The sequence below is a fragment of the Theropithecus gelada genome, chromosome 4, assembly GCF_003255815.1.
Source record: "Theropithecus gelada isolate Dixy chromosome 4, Tgel_1.0, whole genome shotgun sequence".
Taxonomy (NCBI): domain Eukaryota; kingdom Metazoa; phylum Chordata; class Mammalia; order Primates; family Cercopithecidae; genus Theropithecus; species Theropithecus gelada.
This window is the reverse complement of record NC_037671.1, coordinates 124804989-124824928: the sequence shown is the minus strand read 5'-3', so window position 1 is coordinate 124824928 and position 19940 is coordinate 124804989. Positions and strand designations below refer to the sequence as shown.

Below are 19940 nucleotides of genomic sequence, written 5' to 3'. Positions count from 1 at the left end.
CGGAGTCTCGCTCTGTCACCCAGGCTGGAGTGCAGTGGCCGGATCTCAGCTCACTGCAAGCTCCGCCTGGGTGACAGAGCGAGACTCCGTCTCAAAAAAAAAAAAAAAAAAAAAATGAGACACAGCAGGTGCTGCACCCAAGCCTCCAGAGGACCGCAGCCAAGGGCCTGCAGAGGCTGAGTCAGAAAGGACCTAGTGATTGCACTTCACTGCTAAGGAAAAAGTGAGAGGGGGCTGATGGCAAGTAATGGGACCTGTGTTTCATTCACTCCTTTTGACATGGTATGACAGTAACACCCCGTGACCATTCTCTAAATGAGATGAGGAAGAGGCCAGGAGTGAGGCTTGTGTAGGTAGAGGACAGAGGGTCTGATGCAAAATCACCCTAAAAGTATTCTCTAATCCCCAACTGGTCTCCGCTATGATCAGGAGTTTGTGGTGGCCTCAGGTCTTCCCTCAGGGTCACCGTGCTTCTGGTGCCCGTGGACAAGCCTCAAAAGCATGACCTGGCATCTCTCGAGGGAACAAAAGCCAGTGCCCAGGCAGCAGGGAGGCCTCTGCACACCTCCAGCGGTAGCAGAAGCAGAAATCATGATAAAAATCAGGTCAGCGCGCAGCTCATGGATTTTAGCTCATGCCCCAAAAAGCAGGGTCTCTCGCAAAGACTCTGAGACACTGACCCATGACGCCAACCAAACAGGGGTTCCCAAGCACAGTGCCTGCTAGGGGTCAAATTACGCTCCCCAAAAGATATGTGAGTCTGCACCATCCCCTCCCCGGACCTCGAAATGTAGCCTTGTTTGGAAATAGGGTCATTGCAGGTGTAATAAGATGAAAGTCGCCAGGGTGGCCCTGATCCAATATAACTGCAGTTCTTAGAATGCCATGTGAAGATGCAGGCAGAGACTGGAGAGAGAATCCCACCAGCCAAGGAACACCAGAGGTCGCCAGCAAAGCACTGAGGACAGGGAGAGGCTGGGACAGATTCAGAAGGACCCAGCCCTGTGGATGCTGTGATCTCAGACTTCCAGCTCCAGAACGGTGAGGGAGTGAATTTCTGCTATTTAAGCTGCCCAGTGCACGGAACTTTGTTGCCAGGCTCCAGGAGACTAATCCAGCACTGAAGCCAGAGGGGCCGTATCCATAACGGACCGGAAGGCCTTTCAAATCTCTACTATGAGCGTCATGCCCCACCGCCTGCACCTGAGCCAGCTCTATGCTAATAGCCCAACAGCCAGAGCTACTTTTCTTAAAAATATAGACACGAAAAATGGAGCTTAAGATGGTCGATAGGAGGCAGGACTGGCGTGCAGCTCCTGCTCAGACAGACAGAGCAGCATGTGGACAGACCCACATCATGAACTTTTGTTCCAAGAACTACCACAGCAACATACCAGGAAAGCCTAGAGAATCCACGGACTCTTTGAAGGAACTTCATCGCCGCTGCAGGCCCCATGAGACACTGAAAATCTGTGAGTCTGCCTGCCTTCTCAGTGGGGAGGTTGGTGGTCTGGGGCAAGTTCTCGGCCCAGGTCATCGGCTGCCTAGAAATAGACTCGGTGCTGCTGGGGGCACAGTGGGAGTGAGACCAGCCTTTAGGACTGTGGGCTGCAAGGGAGCAGGGTGAGGCCTGTGACTGCCACCTTTCCCCCCACTTTCCTGGTGATCTGTGTGATGCAGCAGAGGCCCCCCGCAAACATAGCTCCATTGACCTGGGACTCACACCCCCATCGCCCACAGCAGCCACACCAAACCCTGCCCAACGAGAATCTGAGATCAGAAACACCTAATCCTGTCCCACCTGGGGGTCTTTTTCTACCTGCCTTGGTAGCCAAAGATGAAGGACATAATCCCTTGGGAGTTCTGCAGCCCTGACCACCTCCGGAGAAACCTGAATACTTCAAAGGCGACCCGAGGGCAAGCTCGTCTTCTCCCTATACAACCTCAGCTGAATCACTCCTGAAAGCACCACCTCCTGGCTGAAGGACAACCAACACAAAACCAGTGCACTGAACAAAAACATAACCAAGGACCCTCACAGAGTCCACTGCACTCCCCTGTACCTCCACTGGAGCAGGTGTTGGTATCCACGGCTGAAAGACCTGAAGATGGATCACATCACAGGACTGTTTGCAGACACTCCTCAGTACCAGCCCAGAGCCCAGTAGCTCTGCTGGGAGGCTAGATCCAAAAGAGCAAAAACAATCACTACGGTTCAGCTCTCAGGAAGCCCCATCCCTAGGGGTGCTCAAGGGAGCACCCTATGGAACAAAAGAATCTGAAAAGCAGGTCTTGAGTCCGAGATCTTCCCTCTGACATAGTCTACCCAAACGAGAAGGAACCAGAAAAACAATTCTGGTAATATGACAAAACGAGGTTAACACCTCCAAAAGATCACACCAGCACAGCAACAATGGATCCAAACCAAAAGGAAATCTCTGAATTGCTGGAAAAAGAATTCAGAAGGTCAATTATCAAGCTAATCAAGGAGGCACCAGAGAAAGGTGAACTCCAACTTAAAGAAAAAACAAAACAAAACAAAACATGATATATGAAATGAAAGGAAAATTCTTCAGTGAAATCGCATAAATTAAAAAAAAAATCACAACTTCTAGAAATCAAGGACACACTTAGAGAAACGCAAAATGCACTGGAAAGTCTCAGCAAAGATTGAAACGAGCAGAAAAAAGAACTTCAGAGCTCAAAGACAAGGCTTTTGAATTAGCCCAATCCATCAAAGACAAATAAAAAAGGATTTTAAAACGTAAACAAAACCTCCAAGAAGCTTGGGACTGTGTTAAGCGTCCAAACCTAAGAATAATTGGTGTTCCCGAGGAAGAAGAGAAATCTAAAATTCTGGAAAACATATTTGAGGGAAAAATCAAGGACGGCTTCCCCAGCCTTGCTAGAGATCTAGATATTCAAAATACAAGAAGCTCAAAGAACATCTGGGAAGTTCATCACAAAAAGATCATTGCCTAGGCACATAGTCATCAAGTTATCTACAGTGGAGATGAAGGAAAGAATCTCAAGAGCTATGAGGCAAAAGCATCAGGTAAACTATAAAGGAAAACCTATCAGATTAACAGCAGATTTCTCAGCAGAAACCCTACAAGCTAGAAGGGATTGGGGTCCTATGTTTAGCCTCCTTAAACAAAACAATTATCAGCCAAGAATTTTGTATCCGGTGACACTAAACTTCATAAATGAAGGAAAGAGACAATCTTTTCCAGACAAACAAATGGTAAGATAATTTGCCACTACCAAGCCAGCACTATGAAAACTGCTAGAAGGAGCTCTAAATCTTGAAACAAATCCTGTAAATACACCAAAATAGAACCTTCTTAAAACATAAAAATTACAAAACCTATATAACAATGACGCAACTAAAAAAAAAAAAAAAGGTATTCAGGCAACAAATAGCACAATGAAAAGAATAGTACCTCACATCTCAACACTAACATTCAATGTAAACGGCCTAAATGCCCCACTTAAAAGATACAGAGTAGCATAAACTTAAGATAAAGAGGTGGAAAAGATATTCCATGAAAATGGATACCGAAAGCAAGCAGGAGTAAGTATTCATTCTTATATCAAACAAAGCAGACTTTAAAGCAACAGTAGTTAAAAAGACAACGAAGGACATTATATAATTATAAAAGAAGTAGTCCAACAGGAAAATATCACAATCCTAAATATACATGCACCTAACATTGGAGCTCCCAAGTTTACAAAACAATTACTACTAGACCTAAGAAATGAGAGAGACAGTCACACAATAATAGTGGGGGGACTTCAATACTCCACTGACAGCACTAGACAGGTCATCAAAATGGAAAGTCAACAAAGAAACAATGGACTTAAACTATACCCTATAACAAATGGACTTGACAGATACTTAAAGAATATTCCACCCAACAACTGTTAAAATAAACATTCTACTCATCAGCACATGGAGCATTCTCCAAGACAGACCATATCATAGGCCACAAAACAAGGCTCAGTAAATTTAAGAACATCAAAGTTATATCAAGTACTCTCTCAGACCACAGTGGAATAAAATTGGAAATTAACTCCAAAAGGTACCCTCAAAACCAGGCAAATACATGGAAATCAAATAACCTGTTCCTGAATGATTGTTGGGTCAACAATAAAATCAAGATGGAAATTAAAACATTATTTGAGCTGAACAATAATAGTGACAGAGCTTATCAAAACCTCTGGGATACAGCAAATGCAGTGCTAAGGGGAAAGTTCATAGCATTAAATGCCTACATCGAAGTCTAAAAGAGCACAAATAGACAATCTAAGGTCACACCTCAAGGAACTGGAGAAACAACAACAATCCAAACCCAAACCCAGCAGAACAAAAGAAATAACAAAGATCAAAGCAAACCTAAATGAAATAGAAACAAAAAGAAAATACAAAAGTTAAATGAAACAAAAAGCTGGTTCCTTGAAAAGATAAATAAAATTGATAGACCATTAGGCGAGATTAACCAAGAAAAGAGGAGAGAAAATCCAAATAAACTCAATTAGAAACAAAATGGGAGATATTACAACTGATACCATAGAAATACAAAAGATTATTCAAGGCTACTATGAACACCCTTTATGTACACAAGCTAGAAAACTTGGAGGAGATGCATCAATTCATAGAAATATACAACCCTCTTAGATTAAGCCAGGAAGAAACAGAAACTCTGAACAGACCAATAACAAGCAGCAAGATTGAAATGGTAATTTTTAAATTGCCAACAACAAAAAAGTCCAGAACCAGATGTATTCACAGCAGAATTCGATCAGACATTTGAACAAGAATTGGAACCAATCCTATTGACACTATTCCACAGGATAGAGAAGGAGGGAATCCTTCTTAAATCATTTATAAAGCCATTATTACCCCAATACCAAAATCAGGCAAGGACACAACAGAAAAAGAAAACTATAGACCAATATCCCTGATGAACATAGATGCAAAAATCCTCAGCAAAATACTAACTAACTGAATCCAACAGCATATCAAAAAGATACTCCACCATGATCAAGTGGGCTTCATACCAGGGATCCAGGGATGCAGGGATGGTTTAAACAAGTCAATAAATGTGATATAGCACATAAACAGAATTAAAAACAAAAATCACATGATCATCCCAATAGATACAGAAAAAGCATTTGACAAAATTCAGCATTGCTTTATTACTAAAACCCTCAGCAATACTGGCATAGAAGGGGCATACCTGAAGGTAATAAAAGCCATCTCTGCCAAACACACAGCCAACATTATACTGAATGGGGAAAAGTTGAAAGCATTTCCCCTGAGAGCTGGAACAAGACAAGGATGACCACTCTCACCTCCTCTATTCAACATAGTACTGGAAGTCCTAGCCAGAGCAACCAGACAAGAGAAAGAAATCAAGGGCATCCAAATTGGTAAAGAGGAAGTCAAACTGTCACTGTTTGCTGATAATATAATCGTATACCTAGGAAACTCTAGTAAAGAGGAAGTCAGACTGTTACTGTTTGCTGATGATATAATTGTATACCTAAAAAACCCTAAAGATTCATCCAAAAGGCTCCTCTAACTGTTAATTGAAGTTAGCAAAGTTTCCGGATAAAGTTAATGTACACAAATCAATAGCTCTGCTACACACCAACAGTGATCAAGCTGAGAATCAAATCAAGAACTCAACCCCTTTTACAATAGCTGGAAAAAAAAAACTTAGGAATATACCTAACCAAGAAGGTGAAAGATCTCTACAAGGAAAACTACAAAACTACTGCTGAAAGAAATAATAGATGACACAAACAAACGGAAACACATTCCATGCTCATGGATAGGTAGAATCAATATTGTGAAAATGACCGTACTGCCAAAAGCAATCTACAAATTCAATGCAATTCCCATCAAAATACCACCATCATTTTTCACAGAACTAGAAAAAACAATTTGAAAATTCATATGGAACGAAAAAAGAGCCCACATAGCTAAAGCAAGACTAAGCAAAAAGAACAAAATCTGGAGGCATCACATTACCTGACTTCAAACTATACAGTAATGTCATAGTAACCAAAACAGCATGGTACTTGAATAAAAATAGGCACATAGACAAATGGAAGAGAATAGAGAACCAAGAAATAAAGCCAAATATTTACAGCCAACTGCTCTTCAACAAAGCAAACAAAAACATAAAGTAGGGAAAGGACACCCTTTTCAACAAATGATGCTGGGATAATTGCGTATCCACGTGTAGAAGAATGAAACTCATTCTTCATCTCTCACCTTATACAAAAATTTACTCAAGATGGATCAAAGACTTAAATCTAAGAACCTGAAACAACAAAAATTCTAGAAGATAACATTGGAAAAACCCTTCTAGACACTGGCTTAGACAAAGAGTTCATGACCAAGAACCTAAAAGGAAATACAACAAAAACAAAGATAAATAGATGGGACTTAATTAAATTCAAAAGCTACTGCACAGCAAAAGAAATAATCAACAGAGTTAACAGACAACCCACAGGGTGGGAGAAAATCTTCACAATCTATACATCCAACAAAGGACTAATATTCAGGATCTGCAAGGAACTCAAATCAAAAATAAAATATAAACAATCCATCAAAGTGGGCTAAGAACATGGATAGACAATTCTTAAAAGAAGATATACAAATTGCCAACAAGTATATGGAAAAATGTTCAACATCACTTATTATCAGGGAAATGCATATCAAAACCGCAAGGTGGTATCATCTTACTCCTGCAATAACGCCCATAATTTAAACAATCAAAAAATAATAGATGTTAGCATAGATGCAGTGAAAAGGGAACACTTTTACACTATTGGTGGAAATGTAAACCAGTACAACCACTATGGAAAACAGTGTGGAGATTCCTTTAAGAACTAAAAGTAGAATTACTATTTGATCCGGCAGTCCCACTCCTGGGTATCTAACCAGAGGAAAAGTCATTATACCAAAAAATACTCACACAGCATAATTTGCAAATGCAAAAATATGGAACCACCCCAAATGCCCATCAATCAATGAGTGGATAAAGAAACTGTGGTATATATACCATGGAATACTACTCAGCCATAAAAAAGAATGAAATAATGGGATTCACGGCAACCTGGATGGAACTGGAGACCATTATTCTTAGTGAAGTAACTCAGGAATGGAAAAACCAAACATTGTGTGTTCTCACTCATAATTGGGAGCTAAGTTATGAGGACATGAAGGCATAAGGATACAATGGACTTGGGGAACTCATGGGAAGGGCTAGGAGGGGGGTTGAAGGATAAAAGACTACACACTGGGTAGTGTACACTGTTTGGGTGATAGTTGCACCAAAGTCTCAGAAATCACCACTGAAGAACTTATTCATGCAACCAAATAGCACTCATTCCCCCAAAATCCTATTGAAACAAAAAATTAATTTTTAAAGAATTAGTTAAATTAGTTGTATATTTTAAATTAGTTAAAATATATATACATATATACATATATGCATATATATACACACATATATACATATACACACATATATATAAAATGGAGTCCCATCACTCTCCTGCTTAGAAATCCCAAAAGGCGGCCGGGCGCGGTGGCTCAAGCCTGTAATCCCAGCACTTTGGGAGGCCGAGACGGGCGGATCACGAGGTCACGAGATCGAGACCATCCTGGCTAACACGGTGAAACCCCGTCTCTACTAAAAAATACAAAAAACTAGCCGGGCGTGGTGGCGGGCGCTACTCCGGAGGCTGAGGCAGGAGAATGGCGTAAACCCGGGAGGCGGAGCTTGCAGTGAGCCAAGATCCGGCCACCGCACTCCAGCCTGGGCGACTGAGCAAGACTCCGTCTCAAAAAAAAAAAAAAAAAAAAGAAATCCCAAAAGGCTTCCAGGGAAAAAGAATACAATCCAAGACCTTGCCATGACCTCAAATCCTGACATCACACTCTCCTCTCCACGTGCATCTCAGGCCAGCCTGGGCAGCCCCAGGCCTGCATGTGGTTCCTGAAGCCAAGCCAAGCTCAGGCTTCCTTGGTCCGGCCATGCCAGGGTCTGTCTGTCTGGGACAATCCACCCCCGGGTCTTGCTGGTTGGTTTCTTCTCATCAGTCAGGTCTTAGTCTAAACATGGCATGGGTAGAGAAGTCTACGGTAACCATGCCCCATGCCTCTGCTAGTATGGCCAACCCAGAGCACTCCCTGTCACCCTATTTCTGCACAGTACTTCCCCCCATGTGAAACCATCTTGTTGAGTTGTTTATTTGCGAGGATGCTAAAATAGAAGACTCGTACTCTTCTTTTTCATGGAATCCTGGTGCCCCGCACAGGGCCAGACCCACAGCTATCACTCCCCAGACTTTGCCCAAAGAATAAATGGAGAAGGGAGGGTGAGGCAGGGGTGGATCGGCTTGAGCCACCAAGTGTGTAGCTGGCAGTGGAGGAGCCCAAGGCGACCCCCGCCCATGGATATCCATGAGATCGTTCATCATTTCAAGAAGGATGTTGCTATATTTACCCTATTGACTTGGAGATATGGATTTATGTGGCTAAATCCTCATGTAGAATGAGCTTTCCCGACACAGGAGCTGCATCCTATGAGTACTCAGTCCCACGTGCCTAGCGCAGTGTGTGGCCTGAGACTGACACCCAGCATGTGTTCACAGCCGTTTCCTCAAGCCCACTGAATTCTCACCTTCGCTTTCTTTGGAAATGGTTTTATAGGGTTTGCTCCCTCTGTTCTACATGGGACAGAAGTGAGACACTGGGTTCAGGGACCAGGGGCACTCACGCCTGGCTCCACTGTGCCCACAGGGCCTCCACCAGAGAAGTGTGAGACTCCAGATTCAGGAACAAGGGGCACTGACGCCTGGCTCTGCTGTGCCCACGGGGCCTCCGCCAGAGAAGTGGAACGGAGGCGTTTCCTTCACGGTGGCTACTCAATGTGCATTTGGCAAGTGGGATGTTTGGGTTATATATCCTGGAAAAATATGTCTTCATGATTCCCTAGAGAATTTTATGACTCACATAAATTGCAAAGTCTATCTCCACACCCAGCTCTCAGCTGCATGTACGTTACAAGGGTACAAGGATTTTTTTTCCCCATTACTTCAAAATATCTGAAGGATAACAAGCTATACAATTTTCTGACACCTTGCATCTTACCCAAACACACACAGCATTATCTATGGGGGAAAATCCACTCAATTAAGAAAAAAAAACTATATATGTATATAAATCTTACCATAATTAAATTATCCATTTAGCATTAATAAACTATAAGATTTTGTAATTCTTGTAAATCAATAATACATCCCACCTATGATGAGACAGCAGCCAGAGAATGGGGAGGTATAATTTTTTAAAACAGCTCCGTCTAAAACCCCCTGGATTTTTACGCACACATAAAGGAATGATGTTTGTCTTTTTCCAGTGTGGAGAGGGGAGAGAGATGGAAAAAGAGGATAAAGAGTCTCAGTGTGGCAATGAAGGTCCTGTGAGTTCCACACAGCCTCGGCCGGGGGCATGGATCTGAGCCCCTGCGGCCTCCTCAGGAAAGCTCAGGCTGCTTCTGAGGTCTCACGGGGGATGTACCTATGGGGTGTGGGCTCCCCCACATGTGGGTGAGGAGGGAGATGACAGGGACACAGAGGGACCGACGTGGCCAGCACCCTCCCTGTGACCAGAGATGCCTGTAGCACTGAGATAAGGCCTGAACAGAAGGGACTGAGCCACCAGGTTTGACCCATGACCTGAGTGCATTAGCCAAAAATAAAAAATCTGCCCCCAATGTTGAGTACGCTGGGGGAAATCAAGGATTCTAGGAGGAGAAAATAAGTCTGTAGAAAAAAACCTTTGTTTAAATTCCCTCACTCATTAGTTCCCTGCTATACTTAGCAAATTACATCATCTGTGATGCCTCAATTTCACCACCTGAAAAATGGGGGAAAACTAACAGATCCCCTGCCCACTTCCCAGGGCTGAGGGAGGGTGCGAGGCATGGAAAACAGGCGCACGTCAAGAGTCGGGTTGTTATTTCACAGCTATTCCTCTGCAGGCAGGAGGATAGCCACGCCACCAGTCCTCAGGGGCTCAAACCTGGGAGGCCCTCCAGACACCCAAACCCAAACGGGATCTCATGGCCTTCTCCAACCTGCTGCTCTGCACACTAGACAGAGAAAACGTAGCTTTCACTGGGTCTTTTGCTTCATGATTTAGCAACGACCTCAATGCAGAAGGTGATTCTTGGCTGTGATTGGATGAGCACAATTTTTTCTTGAGAACCAGCGTTTTATGAGGCCCGCCCCCCCCCATCCCAATAAAATCACCAGGCTGTGGAGACACTTACTGCTTTGCCCCAGAGGCTATAAAGGAAGGCCCCACAGGCCATTTACTGGTGCCCATTCCCTGGAGCCATGTGTGAGGAGCGAGCGGCAAACGCTCCGCTCCAGGCTCCTGATTTGGTGCTCTGAGACCACGGGACATGGTCTCCAGCCGGTGCCCACGATTTTGGAGAATGTTCCCGTTCGCACTGAGTAATCCTTTTCTTCTCGGAAAGAAAGCACTCTGGGAAATGTGCACAGGCTGACTTTGTTACAGAAGCAGAAAAATGAGGATCCCAGAAACTGAAAAGAGCTATAAACTGTCTTCGTCTGCCCAGGAATGACAAATGACAAACACTCCGTGAGAAAGGAATAACCAGAGGGAGAGATGTCTGCAGATGACAAGAGCCAGACTTTTTGTCTTTTGTGGATTCTCGCAAGTAATTACCACTTACACATCAAATGATATGCTGTCCCAATCTTCTTTACAAAATCATACATTTTTCTTCTTTTTCTGCCTCAATAAATGCTAATGTTCCATGAAGCCAATGTTATTCTCACCCACCCCACAGTGCGTCTAAACACAGATGGGCCTGCAGTGGCTGAGCCGCATCGCCCTCTTTCCAGAAGGCATGATGCTTACCCTACCCTTTTCTAGCATTTCTGCAAGGACTGAAGTGATTCTTGTCTGCTGGACAGAGAAACAGTAAGAAATCCACATGCAAATAGACTGACACCATCATGGTGACTTATGTAACACCGGCTTTTAGAGTCGCCACAGAGACAGAGTCACAGGAGGTAATAAGCAAGGACTGGAAGACTGTTTTGTCACTCTTCTTTCAAATCTAGTAGCTATTTCTTTTAAACAGTAATTGCATTGCTCTTAATTGCTTCATTAGTGCCTGGGCTTCATTATTCACCTTGTCTCACTTCTATTCAAACCAGTTTAGATTGTTTTTCTTTCTGTTTTTTCTGAGGAACAATGGAACTCTGTCTGGATTGCAGAGACAGGAGAGGCGATGTGGCCGCACAGGCAGTTCAGCCTGTCCCGGGCCATATCCTGCTGGAGCTTTGGCCCAGAGCTCCTGAATACACCCTGACTGGCTCTCTCTTTCACGCTTGCTGTCTGTTGCCATGAATCTCTTCCTGGCCTTCCTCCTCACCAGGGGACTCGTCGAGAGGTCTAAGCAGCAACCACTCGGCAACTGCGGGAGCTGGGCATTGCAGGAGGCCACACTGATGTGCTCAGGAGCTCAGCCCTGAGCTGCCCATGGGCCCCTGGATGCCCTTGTAAGGAGGCTGCCTGCCCAGGCCTGAGGGTCCCCCTCTGTGACCTCTCAGCTGGTGCTGTGTCTTCAGCGTCCTCCTTGGCTCAAAGAGACTGTCATCTGGCAGCCGAAGCCCTGTGATCCCCATGTAGCTGCATCCTGCCAACTGATGGTGACAGCAGGAAATGCCACCTGCCGTGCCCCCGGCCCAGATACTTTCTATTCTGCTATCAAAAATCGTAAAATTTGAGAGGAAAGGGAAAGTACTCCAGTAGCCACAAGGAAATCAAGTGGAATCATGCTAACATTTTCAATAGCACCTAGATCTGGTTTTTTAGAGTTGACCTGACAAGAAAATGGTCCTATTGTTATTAATAAACATAACCCTGAAATCTAAGCACTTTAAAAATCCATGCAACAGGGCAGGTGTGGTGGCTCATGCCTGTAGTCACAGCACTTTGGGAGGCCAAGGCGAGAGGATCGTTTGAGCTCAGGGGTTCGAGACTAGCCTCGACAATATAGTGAGACCCTGTGTCTAAAAATAAATAAATAAATAAATAAATAAATGCAACAAATTCTAATATTTTTCAAAGGTTGTTCTGTGAAATGAAAACTCACCTAAAAATCATCTATGAATCTGAGAACACATAGGGAACAAATACAACAAAACAGCACAGAGACCTGGGAGGTGGGCGCTGCCTGGCGCTGCACAGACTTCACCTCTGTGCCATGGAAGTGGACAGGTGGGGCCTCTCCTGGCCCAAAGCCATTGAAGCTGGCTCTCCTCCTCCATCAGGACAGCATCAGCCCTCCCAACCGCCAGCACAGCCGCTCAGAGGAGGCTGGCCGAGCGCCGCCACCACGTCCTATCCCACACAGATCAGTGCTTGGCATTGTGCCCACCGAAGTCTCACGAGTGTGGCTGTGAGGTTCGTTTGAGTACACTTGGCCCAACGTCCAGATCAGGTTCCCAGGCAACAAGACAGCAAGTTGCCTCTAGACCCTCAACAAGTCCACCCAGTTAGGCCTGCAGGGAAGTCCCCAGGCGAGCCATGAGCTTGTTTCCCACACGGAGCTGTCGCCTCATGGAGGCACTCTCATCCCTGGTGCTTCTCTGCCTCCACATGCACGGCCTGCAGGAGGGAGGGAGGATGGTGAGAGCCCAGAACCTCAGGGAGCCAGGGCCTCGCCTGCCCACAGGCATCATTCTCCTTCCAGATTTTTCTTCCATGACTGTGATGTCACTATACAGAGCCCTTCAAGTAATCCCTTAAAGAAGTATTTCCTGACAGAATCTGCTGGGTTTTGTGGTTGTTGTTCAGAATAGGAAGGATGCCTGCTGCCTCTGATGCGTCAGATGAAATTAGACCAAGAATCCACCCGTCCCATGAATTTCTAACACAAACTCCCCCACATTGCTACTGCCTTCCTGAGGGAGGAGGCTGTTCCCTCAGCAATGGTGAATGAAGGTGTATTGCAGTAACACCCAAGCTGGAGAACAGATATCTTGTCTTACACGCAAGCTTCACACTGGACCTTCACCAGAACTCACCTTCTCGGAAGCTGCACAGAACTATAACGCAAGGAATCACATGCCTAGATATCATACGTGATCTATCCCAAATGCCTTCCACACTTCAAAAACTATGTGAGAAGCCTGCATCACGAAACTCGTATCAGTGAAAGTACTCACAAGCTGGAGTGATCACAGCGCCTCCTGCGCTCTTCCAGGGCAAGCCTCGCTCACCTTTTTATTCTTTTCCATGAACGATAATGCCTGGCCTACAGATTAGCAACAAATATTCTTGGCTGAATAAATGATGGGAAAACTGCCGCGGACTTGAATGATTTTTTTCCTAAATAAGATGACTTTTTGTCATATGTGTTCAGACTGGCAACAGGCATGAAAAGTTTATCAGTTTAGTTGCCACGAAATTTCTTTCTTTTTCAAAAAAACCACAACAGATGTTGGCAAGGATGCAGAGAAAGGGAACGCTTATACACTGTTGGTGGAAATGTAAATCAGCATGACCTCTACAAAAGACATATGAAAATTTTTCAGAAAACCAAAAACAGAACTACCATTTGATCCATAATCCCACTACTGGGTATCTACACTAAGGAAAAGAAAGTATCATATAAAAAAGACACTTGCACTTATCTGTTTATCACAGCACAATTCACAATAGCATAGCCATGGAATCAACGTAAGTGTCCAATAGCAAAGAATTCAATCAAGAAAATGTGGTACAGATACACCATGGAATACTATTCAGCCACAAAAAAAGCATGAAATCATGCCTCTAGCAGTAACGTGGTTGGAACTGGAGGCCATTATCCTAAGTGAAATAACTCAGAAATGCTGCATGTTCTCACCTATAAGTGGACGCTAAAGAATGAGCACACATTAATATATAGGAGGAAGAGTAAACACTGGGCTACAAAAGGTGGGAGCGTGGGAGTGGGGGTGAGGGTGAAAAATCGTAAGTCAGGTACCGTGCTCACTGTTCTGGTAATGGCTAGGCTAGAAATCCAGACTTCACCACTACACAATATATCCACATAACAAAACTGCATTTGGAAGAAAGAAGAAGAAAGAAGAAGAAAGAAGAAGAAGAAAGAAGAAAAACGGTTTTGTGATTGTTGTTCAGAATATGGCTCTTTTATTTGAGCCATAAATCCCTCACCTAGAGAAGACCTTGCAAACAACCACTCTGGAGGCCAAGAAGGATGTCAAAAGTTTATCTCTAACAAAACTTAAAACAACATCATAGAGTATTCAAATGACATTCATCTGCAGCTAGACTAAAAAATTCCATGTTGGGTTTTCAGCATCATCTATCAGAAAGTAAACAAATAATTTTCTCTAGTATTTTCTCATTCTTCCCACAAATACTGCAAATGTATCTAAATATCAATATTATAGTTCTGCAAAATACTCCTAAAATCTGTTTGGAACTCTATTCCTTCATTTATTAAGATGCAAAGATATACTGGTTTTCTGTTATTCAGATACAGTAAGCATCCAGAAACAGTAATAATCTCCTCCATCTCATATTCCATTATCAAAAAAAACTTTTAAAGAGGTTGGTTTCTTTCATTACATTCTATGATAGATTCACATCTAGATTTCCACCAAAAATGTAGAGAACAAGACAACTTGAGACTAGGAGGCTCTTAAAAAATAAATATTGTTAATGAAATAATTTTTTGTTAGTTGTGTATAAGCACTTTTGGGCATATAATGTGCTATGGTCTAAATGTTTGTATTTCTCCAAAACTCACATGTTAAAATCCTAGCAATAAAGGTTAGGTGAGAACTTTGGGAGGTCATTAGGTCTTGAGGGTGGAGTTCTCATGAATGGGATTAGTATCCTTATCAAAGAGACCCCAGAGAGCTCCCTTGTCCCTTCCACCGCTTGAGGACACAGGGTAAAGAAGGCTGGCCATGAACCAGAAAAGTGTGCTTCACTAGCCGTCAAACCTGCCATGCGTTAATTGTGGACTTCTCAGCCTCCAGAACTATGAGAATACCTTTCTGTTGTGTAGAAGCCTCCCAGTGTGGCATTCTGCTATGGCAGCCTGAATGCAGCAGGACATGGTGTTATGGAATCTTGCTGCTCCGGTTGAACCTAGCAGAATGAAGAGTCTGCTGCACCCATCCTGGCTCACAGCCCTGTCGACAGCCTCCTGAAGCCAACTACTAAGTCATCACATTAGTCTGCCTGCAGTAACCGCACTAAGTTCCCTGGAAATCAGAGTTCCCACGAAAGCCTAGAAAAGTATTCCGAAAAATGACAGCCAGTTATTTCTCTGAAACCCTTGGCCTTATGAATTTGCTGTCTTATGAATTTGCAGGGAGGGTACACCTTCCTTTCCCACTCCTACCACTTTGCAAGTATCAGATTGAGCATCATATTTTCAGGAAAGTCACTGCCTCGTCTGCCTACCCTTTGACCTTCATGGAACTGGCAAAAGTCGCGCTGTCTACTCTCCCAGGGGATGCAAAGGTACAAGGCCAGGCCAAGCATAGTGTTTTAAGAATGCAGCTGGATCGCTGCGCAGCTAGAAGAGAGCCGGACTCTAGACTCCCACATCAGCGAAAACACACAGAACCGAAAGGCAGCTGCATGAACGCAAGGCAGCCAAACACCATTTTTCTTCATTTAACCAGTGGACTATGTCATCGGATCCTAAGATCCAGTGACACTTGGCTTAAATGTTGCATTGGTGTGCATAGGTTTAGATGGTAGTGAAATGCAGCGTTCAGCATCTGAGCAGACCATTTTCTAAAAACAGTAATATTCATCGATCCAGCCCTTCCAGTCTACAATATCTGCCAGCTATCTTAAAAGTCAACAGAGTTGCAAATTTTCTAACTTTTCTGGCTGCAGGTGGCATGTGGCTGAGCGACTCAGTCTTCTTAATGGCCAAGTCAATGACCCATGGCTCCAGCCACCTCTGAGCGCGTTTCCTTTCCCAGTGGTGGAAGTGTGGCTGTGTAACTACAAAGCCTTCACTACAGCCTCAACTCAGCTTTCGAATTTAGCTCTTTTGTGTCCAGTGTCTCCCTGATGGACATGCTTATTGTTACCAAAATCTCCCCGGAGAACACCAGTGTTGCTGAGATACTTTTACTTTATTAAGTCTAAGTCTGTTTTCTGTTGCCTGGGTCAGGCCCAAGCTCCTGCACGGCATGAAAATGAAGCCATGCACAGCCTGCAGCAGCAAGAGCTCTTTCTTCTCTTCCATTTGATGTCCACCTCAGGCTGATATTCTGTCTCTCTTTCCTTCTTTCCCAGTCAACCCCTACAGGCCCTGGGACACTTCTCCGCCCACTGGAAAGGCAACTCCCACAGATGGAATCCGCTTTTCTCCCCAGCTCTGCTGAGCTCTTCATCAGACATTTTAAGCAGCTGTGTCACATGACACAGTACGGGGAGCCCCACACCAGCCTTCCAGGCCAGCTGGTTACTCCCAGGCCTCCTTGACTGGTACTAATGCACCATGCCCCTCACAAGCACCCGTGCCAGGAAACCACGAACTTCACTTCGATTGACAGCCTTCCTTCCTATGCTCCAACTATTCCTTTTGAGGGAGATTACTGAATATAATAAGCACATAATATGTACATGTGCATGTATATATATTTGTGCGTGTATGTGTCTTGAGACACATATGTCACTAAAATAATTGCTCGCAGATATTTAATTTCAAACTTCCATTTCCCCCTTCACTACCTTCTGGGCCCAATCTCCCCAAACAAAGCAGACTGTAATAAAACGTGTATAATTACTTCTTCTGCAGTGTCTTCTGTGGCCGGTTCAGCATCCACGTTGAGATCCTCCTCTGTGGTCTGGTAACAAAGACAGATGTTAAGGATGGTTAGCATTGCCATGTGTTTGTAGATGGCTTCATACAGGTTTGCAATATGAAAAAGTACTAACTTGCCGGGCGCGGTGGCTCAAGCCTGTAATCCCAGCACTTTGGGAGGCCGAGGCGGGCGGATCACGAGGTCAGGAGATCGAGACCATCCTGGCTAACATGGTGAAACCCCGTCTCTACTAAAAATACAAAAAACTAGCCGGGCGTGGTGGCGGGCGCCTGTAGTCCCAGCTACTCGGAGGCTGAGGCAGGAGAATGGCCTGAACCTGGGAGGTGGAGCTTGCAGTGAGCCGAGATCGCGCCACTGCACTCCAGCCTGGGTGACACAGCGCGAGACTCCGTCTCAAAAAAAAAAAAAAGAAAAAGTACTAACTAAATATCCCCCATGAGTTCTGTAGAACGTGGAAACCATATCACCGTCTCTTCCTACCTGAATTTATGTGCAACTGTGTGATGCTTCATACCCAAGATGGATCCTTTATACAACAGGTGGTAAGTAAGGCAAGGAGTATTCAGACTAAACACTAACTCAAACAACTAAATCAATGAAGTGAGTGTGACTTACAGCACAATCTAAAGGAGGACAAGGTGAATCTAAAGGACAAGGTGATTCTTGCCAGTGGAGAAGGCATGGATTTTCATGAAGCTAAAAAACGAACAGAGCTGACGTGGAAGCACAGAGCAGCAATGAAGGCCTGTGTGACCATTCCCATGAGAATGGAACCAAATCAGTCCGGAGTGAGTGCTGGCAGAATGGATTCCAGCATAGCAATGAGGCCCAGCTCATAAAACATAAAGCAAGTGTTTCTGTGGTTTAAGCAGATCCATCTGGGTCTGAGTCTTTGGTTTCTACTTAACTTGGGGCCAACTGCTTAACCTGGGCCTCGGAGACATGGCAGTGCTTCTACCTAGACATGTGGGGAGAGCTCCGTGGAGGAACACCAGCCAGCCATCAACACGGGCTGTTACGCAGTAGACACTCAAAGTGAACTGCTGTCATTATTACTATTTCTAGTTTCATCTTCTCACCAAGTAGCCAGGAGATAATCATCTCTATCCAAGCTTGACTATGAATCTTCAAAGAATCATGTTTGATCTGCATTGTTTAAAAATGGAGTTTTCTCTTTCTCAATCTAATGTATTATGACATCCCAGAGAGAAAAAATCATGCTTATTCCTCCAAGAGAACACAAATAAAATGGGTCAGCCATACCTTGTGGACTGGCTTATGGACTTGCCTTACTCATCATTTCTCCCATTTTCTTGTCTTTCCCCCAAAGCACGCCCTTGGCTGCTGTAACCCCACTGAAAGCAATGATTGAAAAGTCCTGCGTTTCAGATGTGCCTTCAACTTGCCAGAACATAATTCATGAAATACTATGTTTCTTTTTCATGCTAGATTCTGCAGGGGTTTTCTGGAGGTTCTGGCTCTTAATTAGTATGTCTCCTTGTCGACACACTCATTTATGGGTAAGTTATGTCATCTGAAATATCTCGGAACAACGCAGAGAACCACAAAGACTTCCCCTGGACAGTCAGATGAATCTCCCCTGGTCTACAATTTTTATAAACTGTATGCAGTGTTCTCTAGTACAATGGACCTCAGACCCAATTCAGTTCCGGTCTCTCAGACTACAGCTGGGAAAACAGGCCAGAAAGGATAGCAACTCGAAAAGGTGGTTAGAGCAAAACATGAATCCAGGAATGCTGATTCTTGTCCCTGGAAATCCAATCATCAGTCGTGTCACATTTGCATAACAGCAAGGAACTAAAGCACTAAAATCTAAACTAAATCACTAAAAAATAAGCACTACAATCTCTTAGCAGATTTTCTGATGAGAAAAGCATGCAGACTCCTCCTGCAAGGGTTTTAGGGCATTTAATTTGGAGTTCAGAGGCCAGATATGCTCCATATAGCTGTGCCACATTTCCTGATATGTGAGTTATTTTGATACCATACAACATAAAACACGGACAAAACTAGAGAGTAAAATCAGCCTCTGAATTCCAAAACACAGAGGATTTTGTGGATTTGGAAATTTCCTCAGAAACTTGAAGTACCTCAGGGTTAATATTTAAGCTTTCATTTTTCTAGAGAAAGAACTCTGGTTTTCTGGGTTCCAAGTAAATAGGAATTTAACACTGTCCATACTCCACCAGTTATGCTCTCCTGAAAAAATTTAGCTAAGCCTGAAAAAAATTTATTTTGCTTCAGGGGCTATTTAATGTATCCAATTTTCCTCAAAACTGTTACCATCTGCCCTCTCCTGGGGCTGGCAAGGCAGGGCAGGCTATCAGTCAACTCAGCTCCAAATTCTTGCCACTTGCAAGTGCATTCTAGGCTCATGGCATAGTTTTCAAATCATGTGAATCTATTCATTGCCGATCCATTTATGCGCAATTTGAGAAATACGGGAAACATGAGCTGCTCCTCATGGCTTTGGTCACTGGAAATAATGTGAAGACCAGGGTCCCACCTGGAATTGTAAAGCCCCTGTCCCCTCTCTCCCATCCTTTCTGAGCCCAGGGCGGAATCCTCCCTCTGAATGAACCCTTCATTCATGAGGGCTGAGCACCTTCCAGCTTCAGCACAAGCAAATGTGCTGACGATGACCAGACAGGGCTATAGGAAGCACTAGAAAATGAGAAAAGAACTTCTAGCTAATCACTTGCTCATTCACTAATTCGATATTTAGAAAAATTGAATCTCTCTCAGAAAAAATAGACTTGAAATGGCAACCGCAGTGAGGGACTGGATCTTTCCAAGACATTGTCCTCAACACCAAGAACAACCCCATGTACAAACAGAAGAATCAGTAACAGTAAGGAGCCCTGGTGTCGTCCTTCTCCCACCTCAGGTACTGTCCATAAGCAGCAGTATGTATCTGGGCTGTTCCATCTAAAACAAATGGCCTTTAATGTCTGTGCTATGCCCAACAATCTCTCTTAAACATCAAT

The 19940-nt window shown here is 44.1% G+C and overlaps 1 protein-coding gene across 2 annotated transcripts in view; it reads right to left on the bottom strand.

Moving 5' to 3' along the window:
- The window catches only part of RPS6KA2 (ribosomal protein S6 kinase A2), a 452256-nt gene that overhangs the window by 430826 nt on the left and 1490 nt on the right, over window positions 1-19940 (bottom strand). For both annotated transcript variants that reach the window (XM_025381624.1, XM_025381625.1), the window contains exon 2: window positions 16894-16953. In XM_025381624.1, the coding sequence (XP_025237409.1) occupies window positions 16894-16953 (60 nt within the window). The remainder of the gene's footprint in view (window positions 1-16893; window positions 16954-19940) is intronic.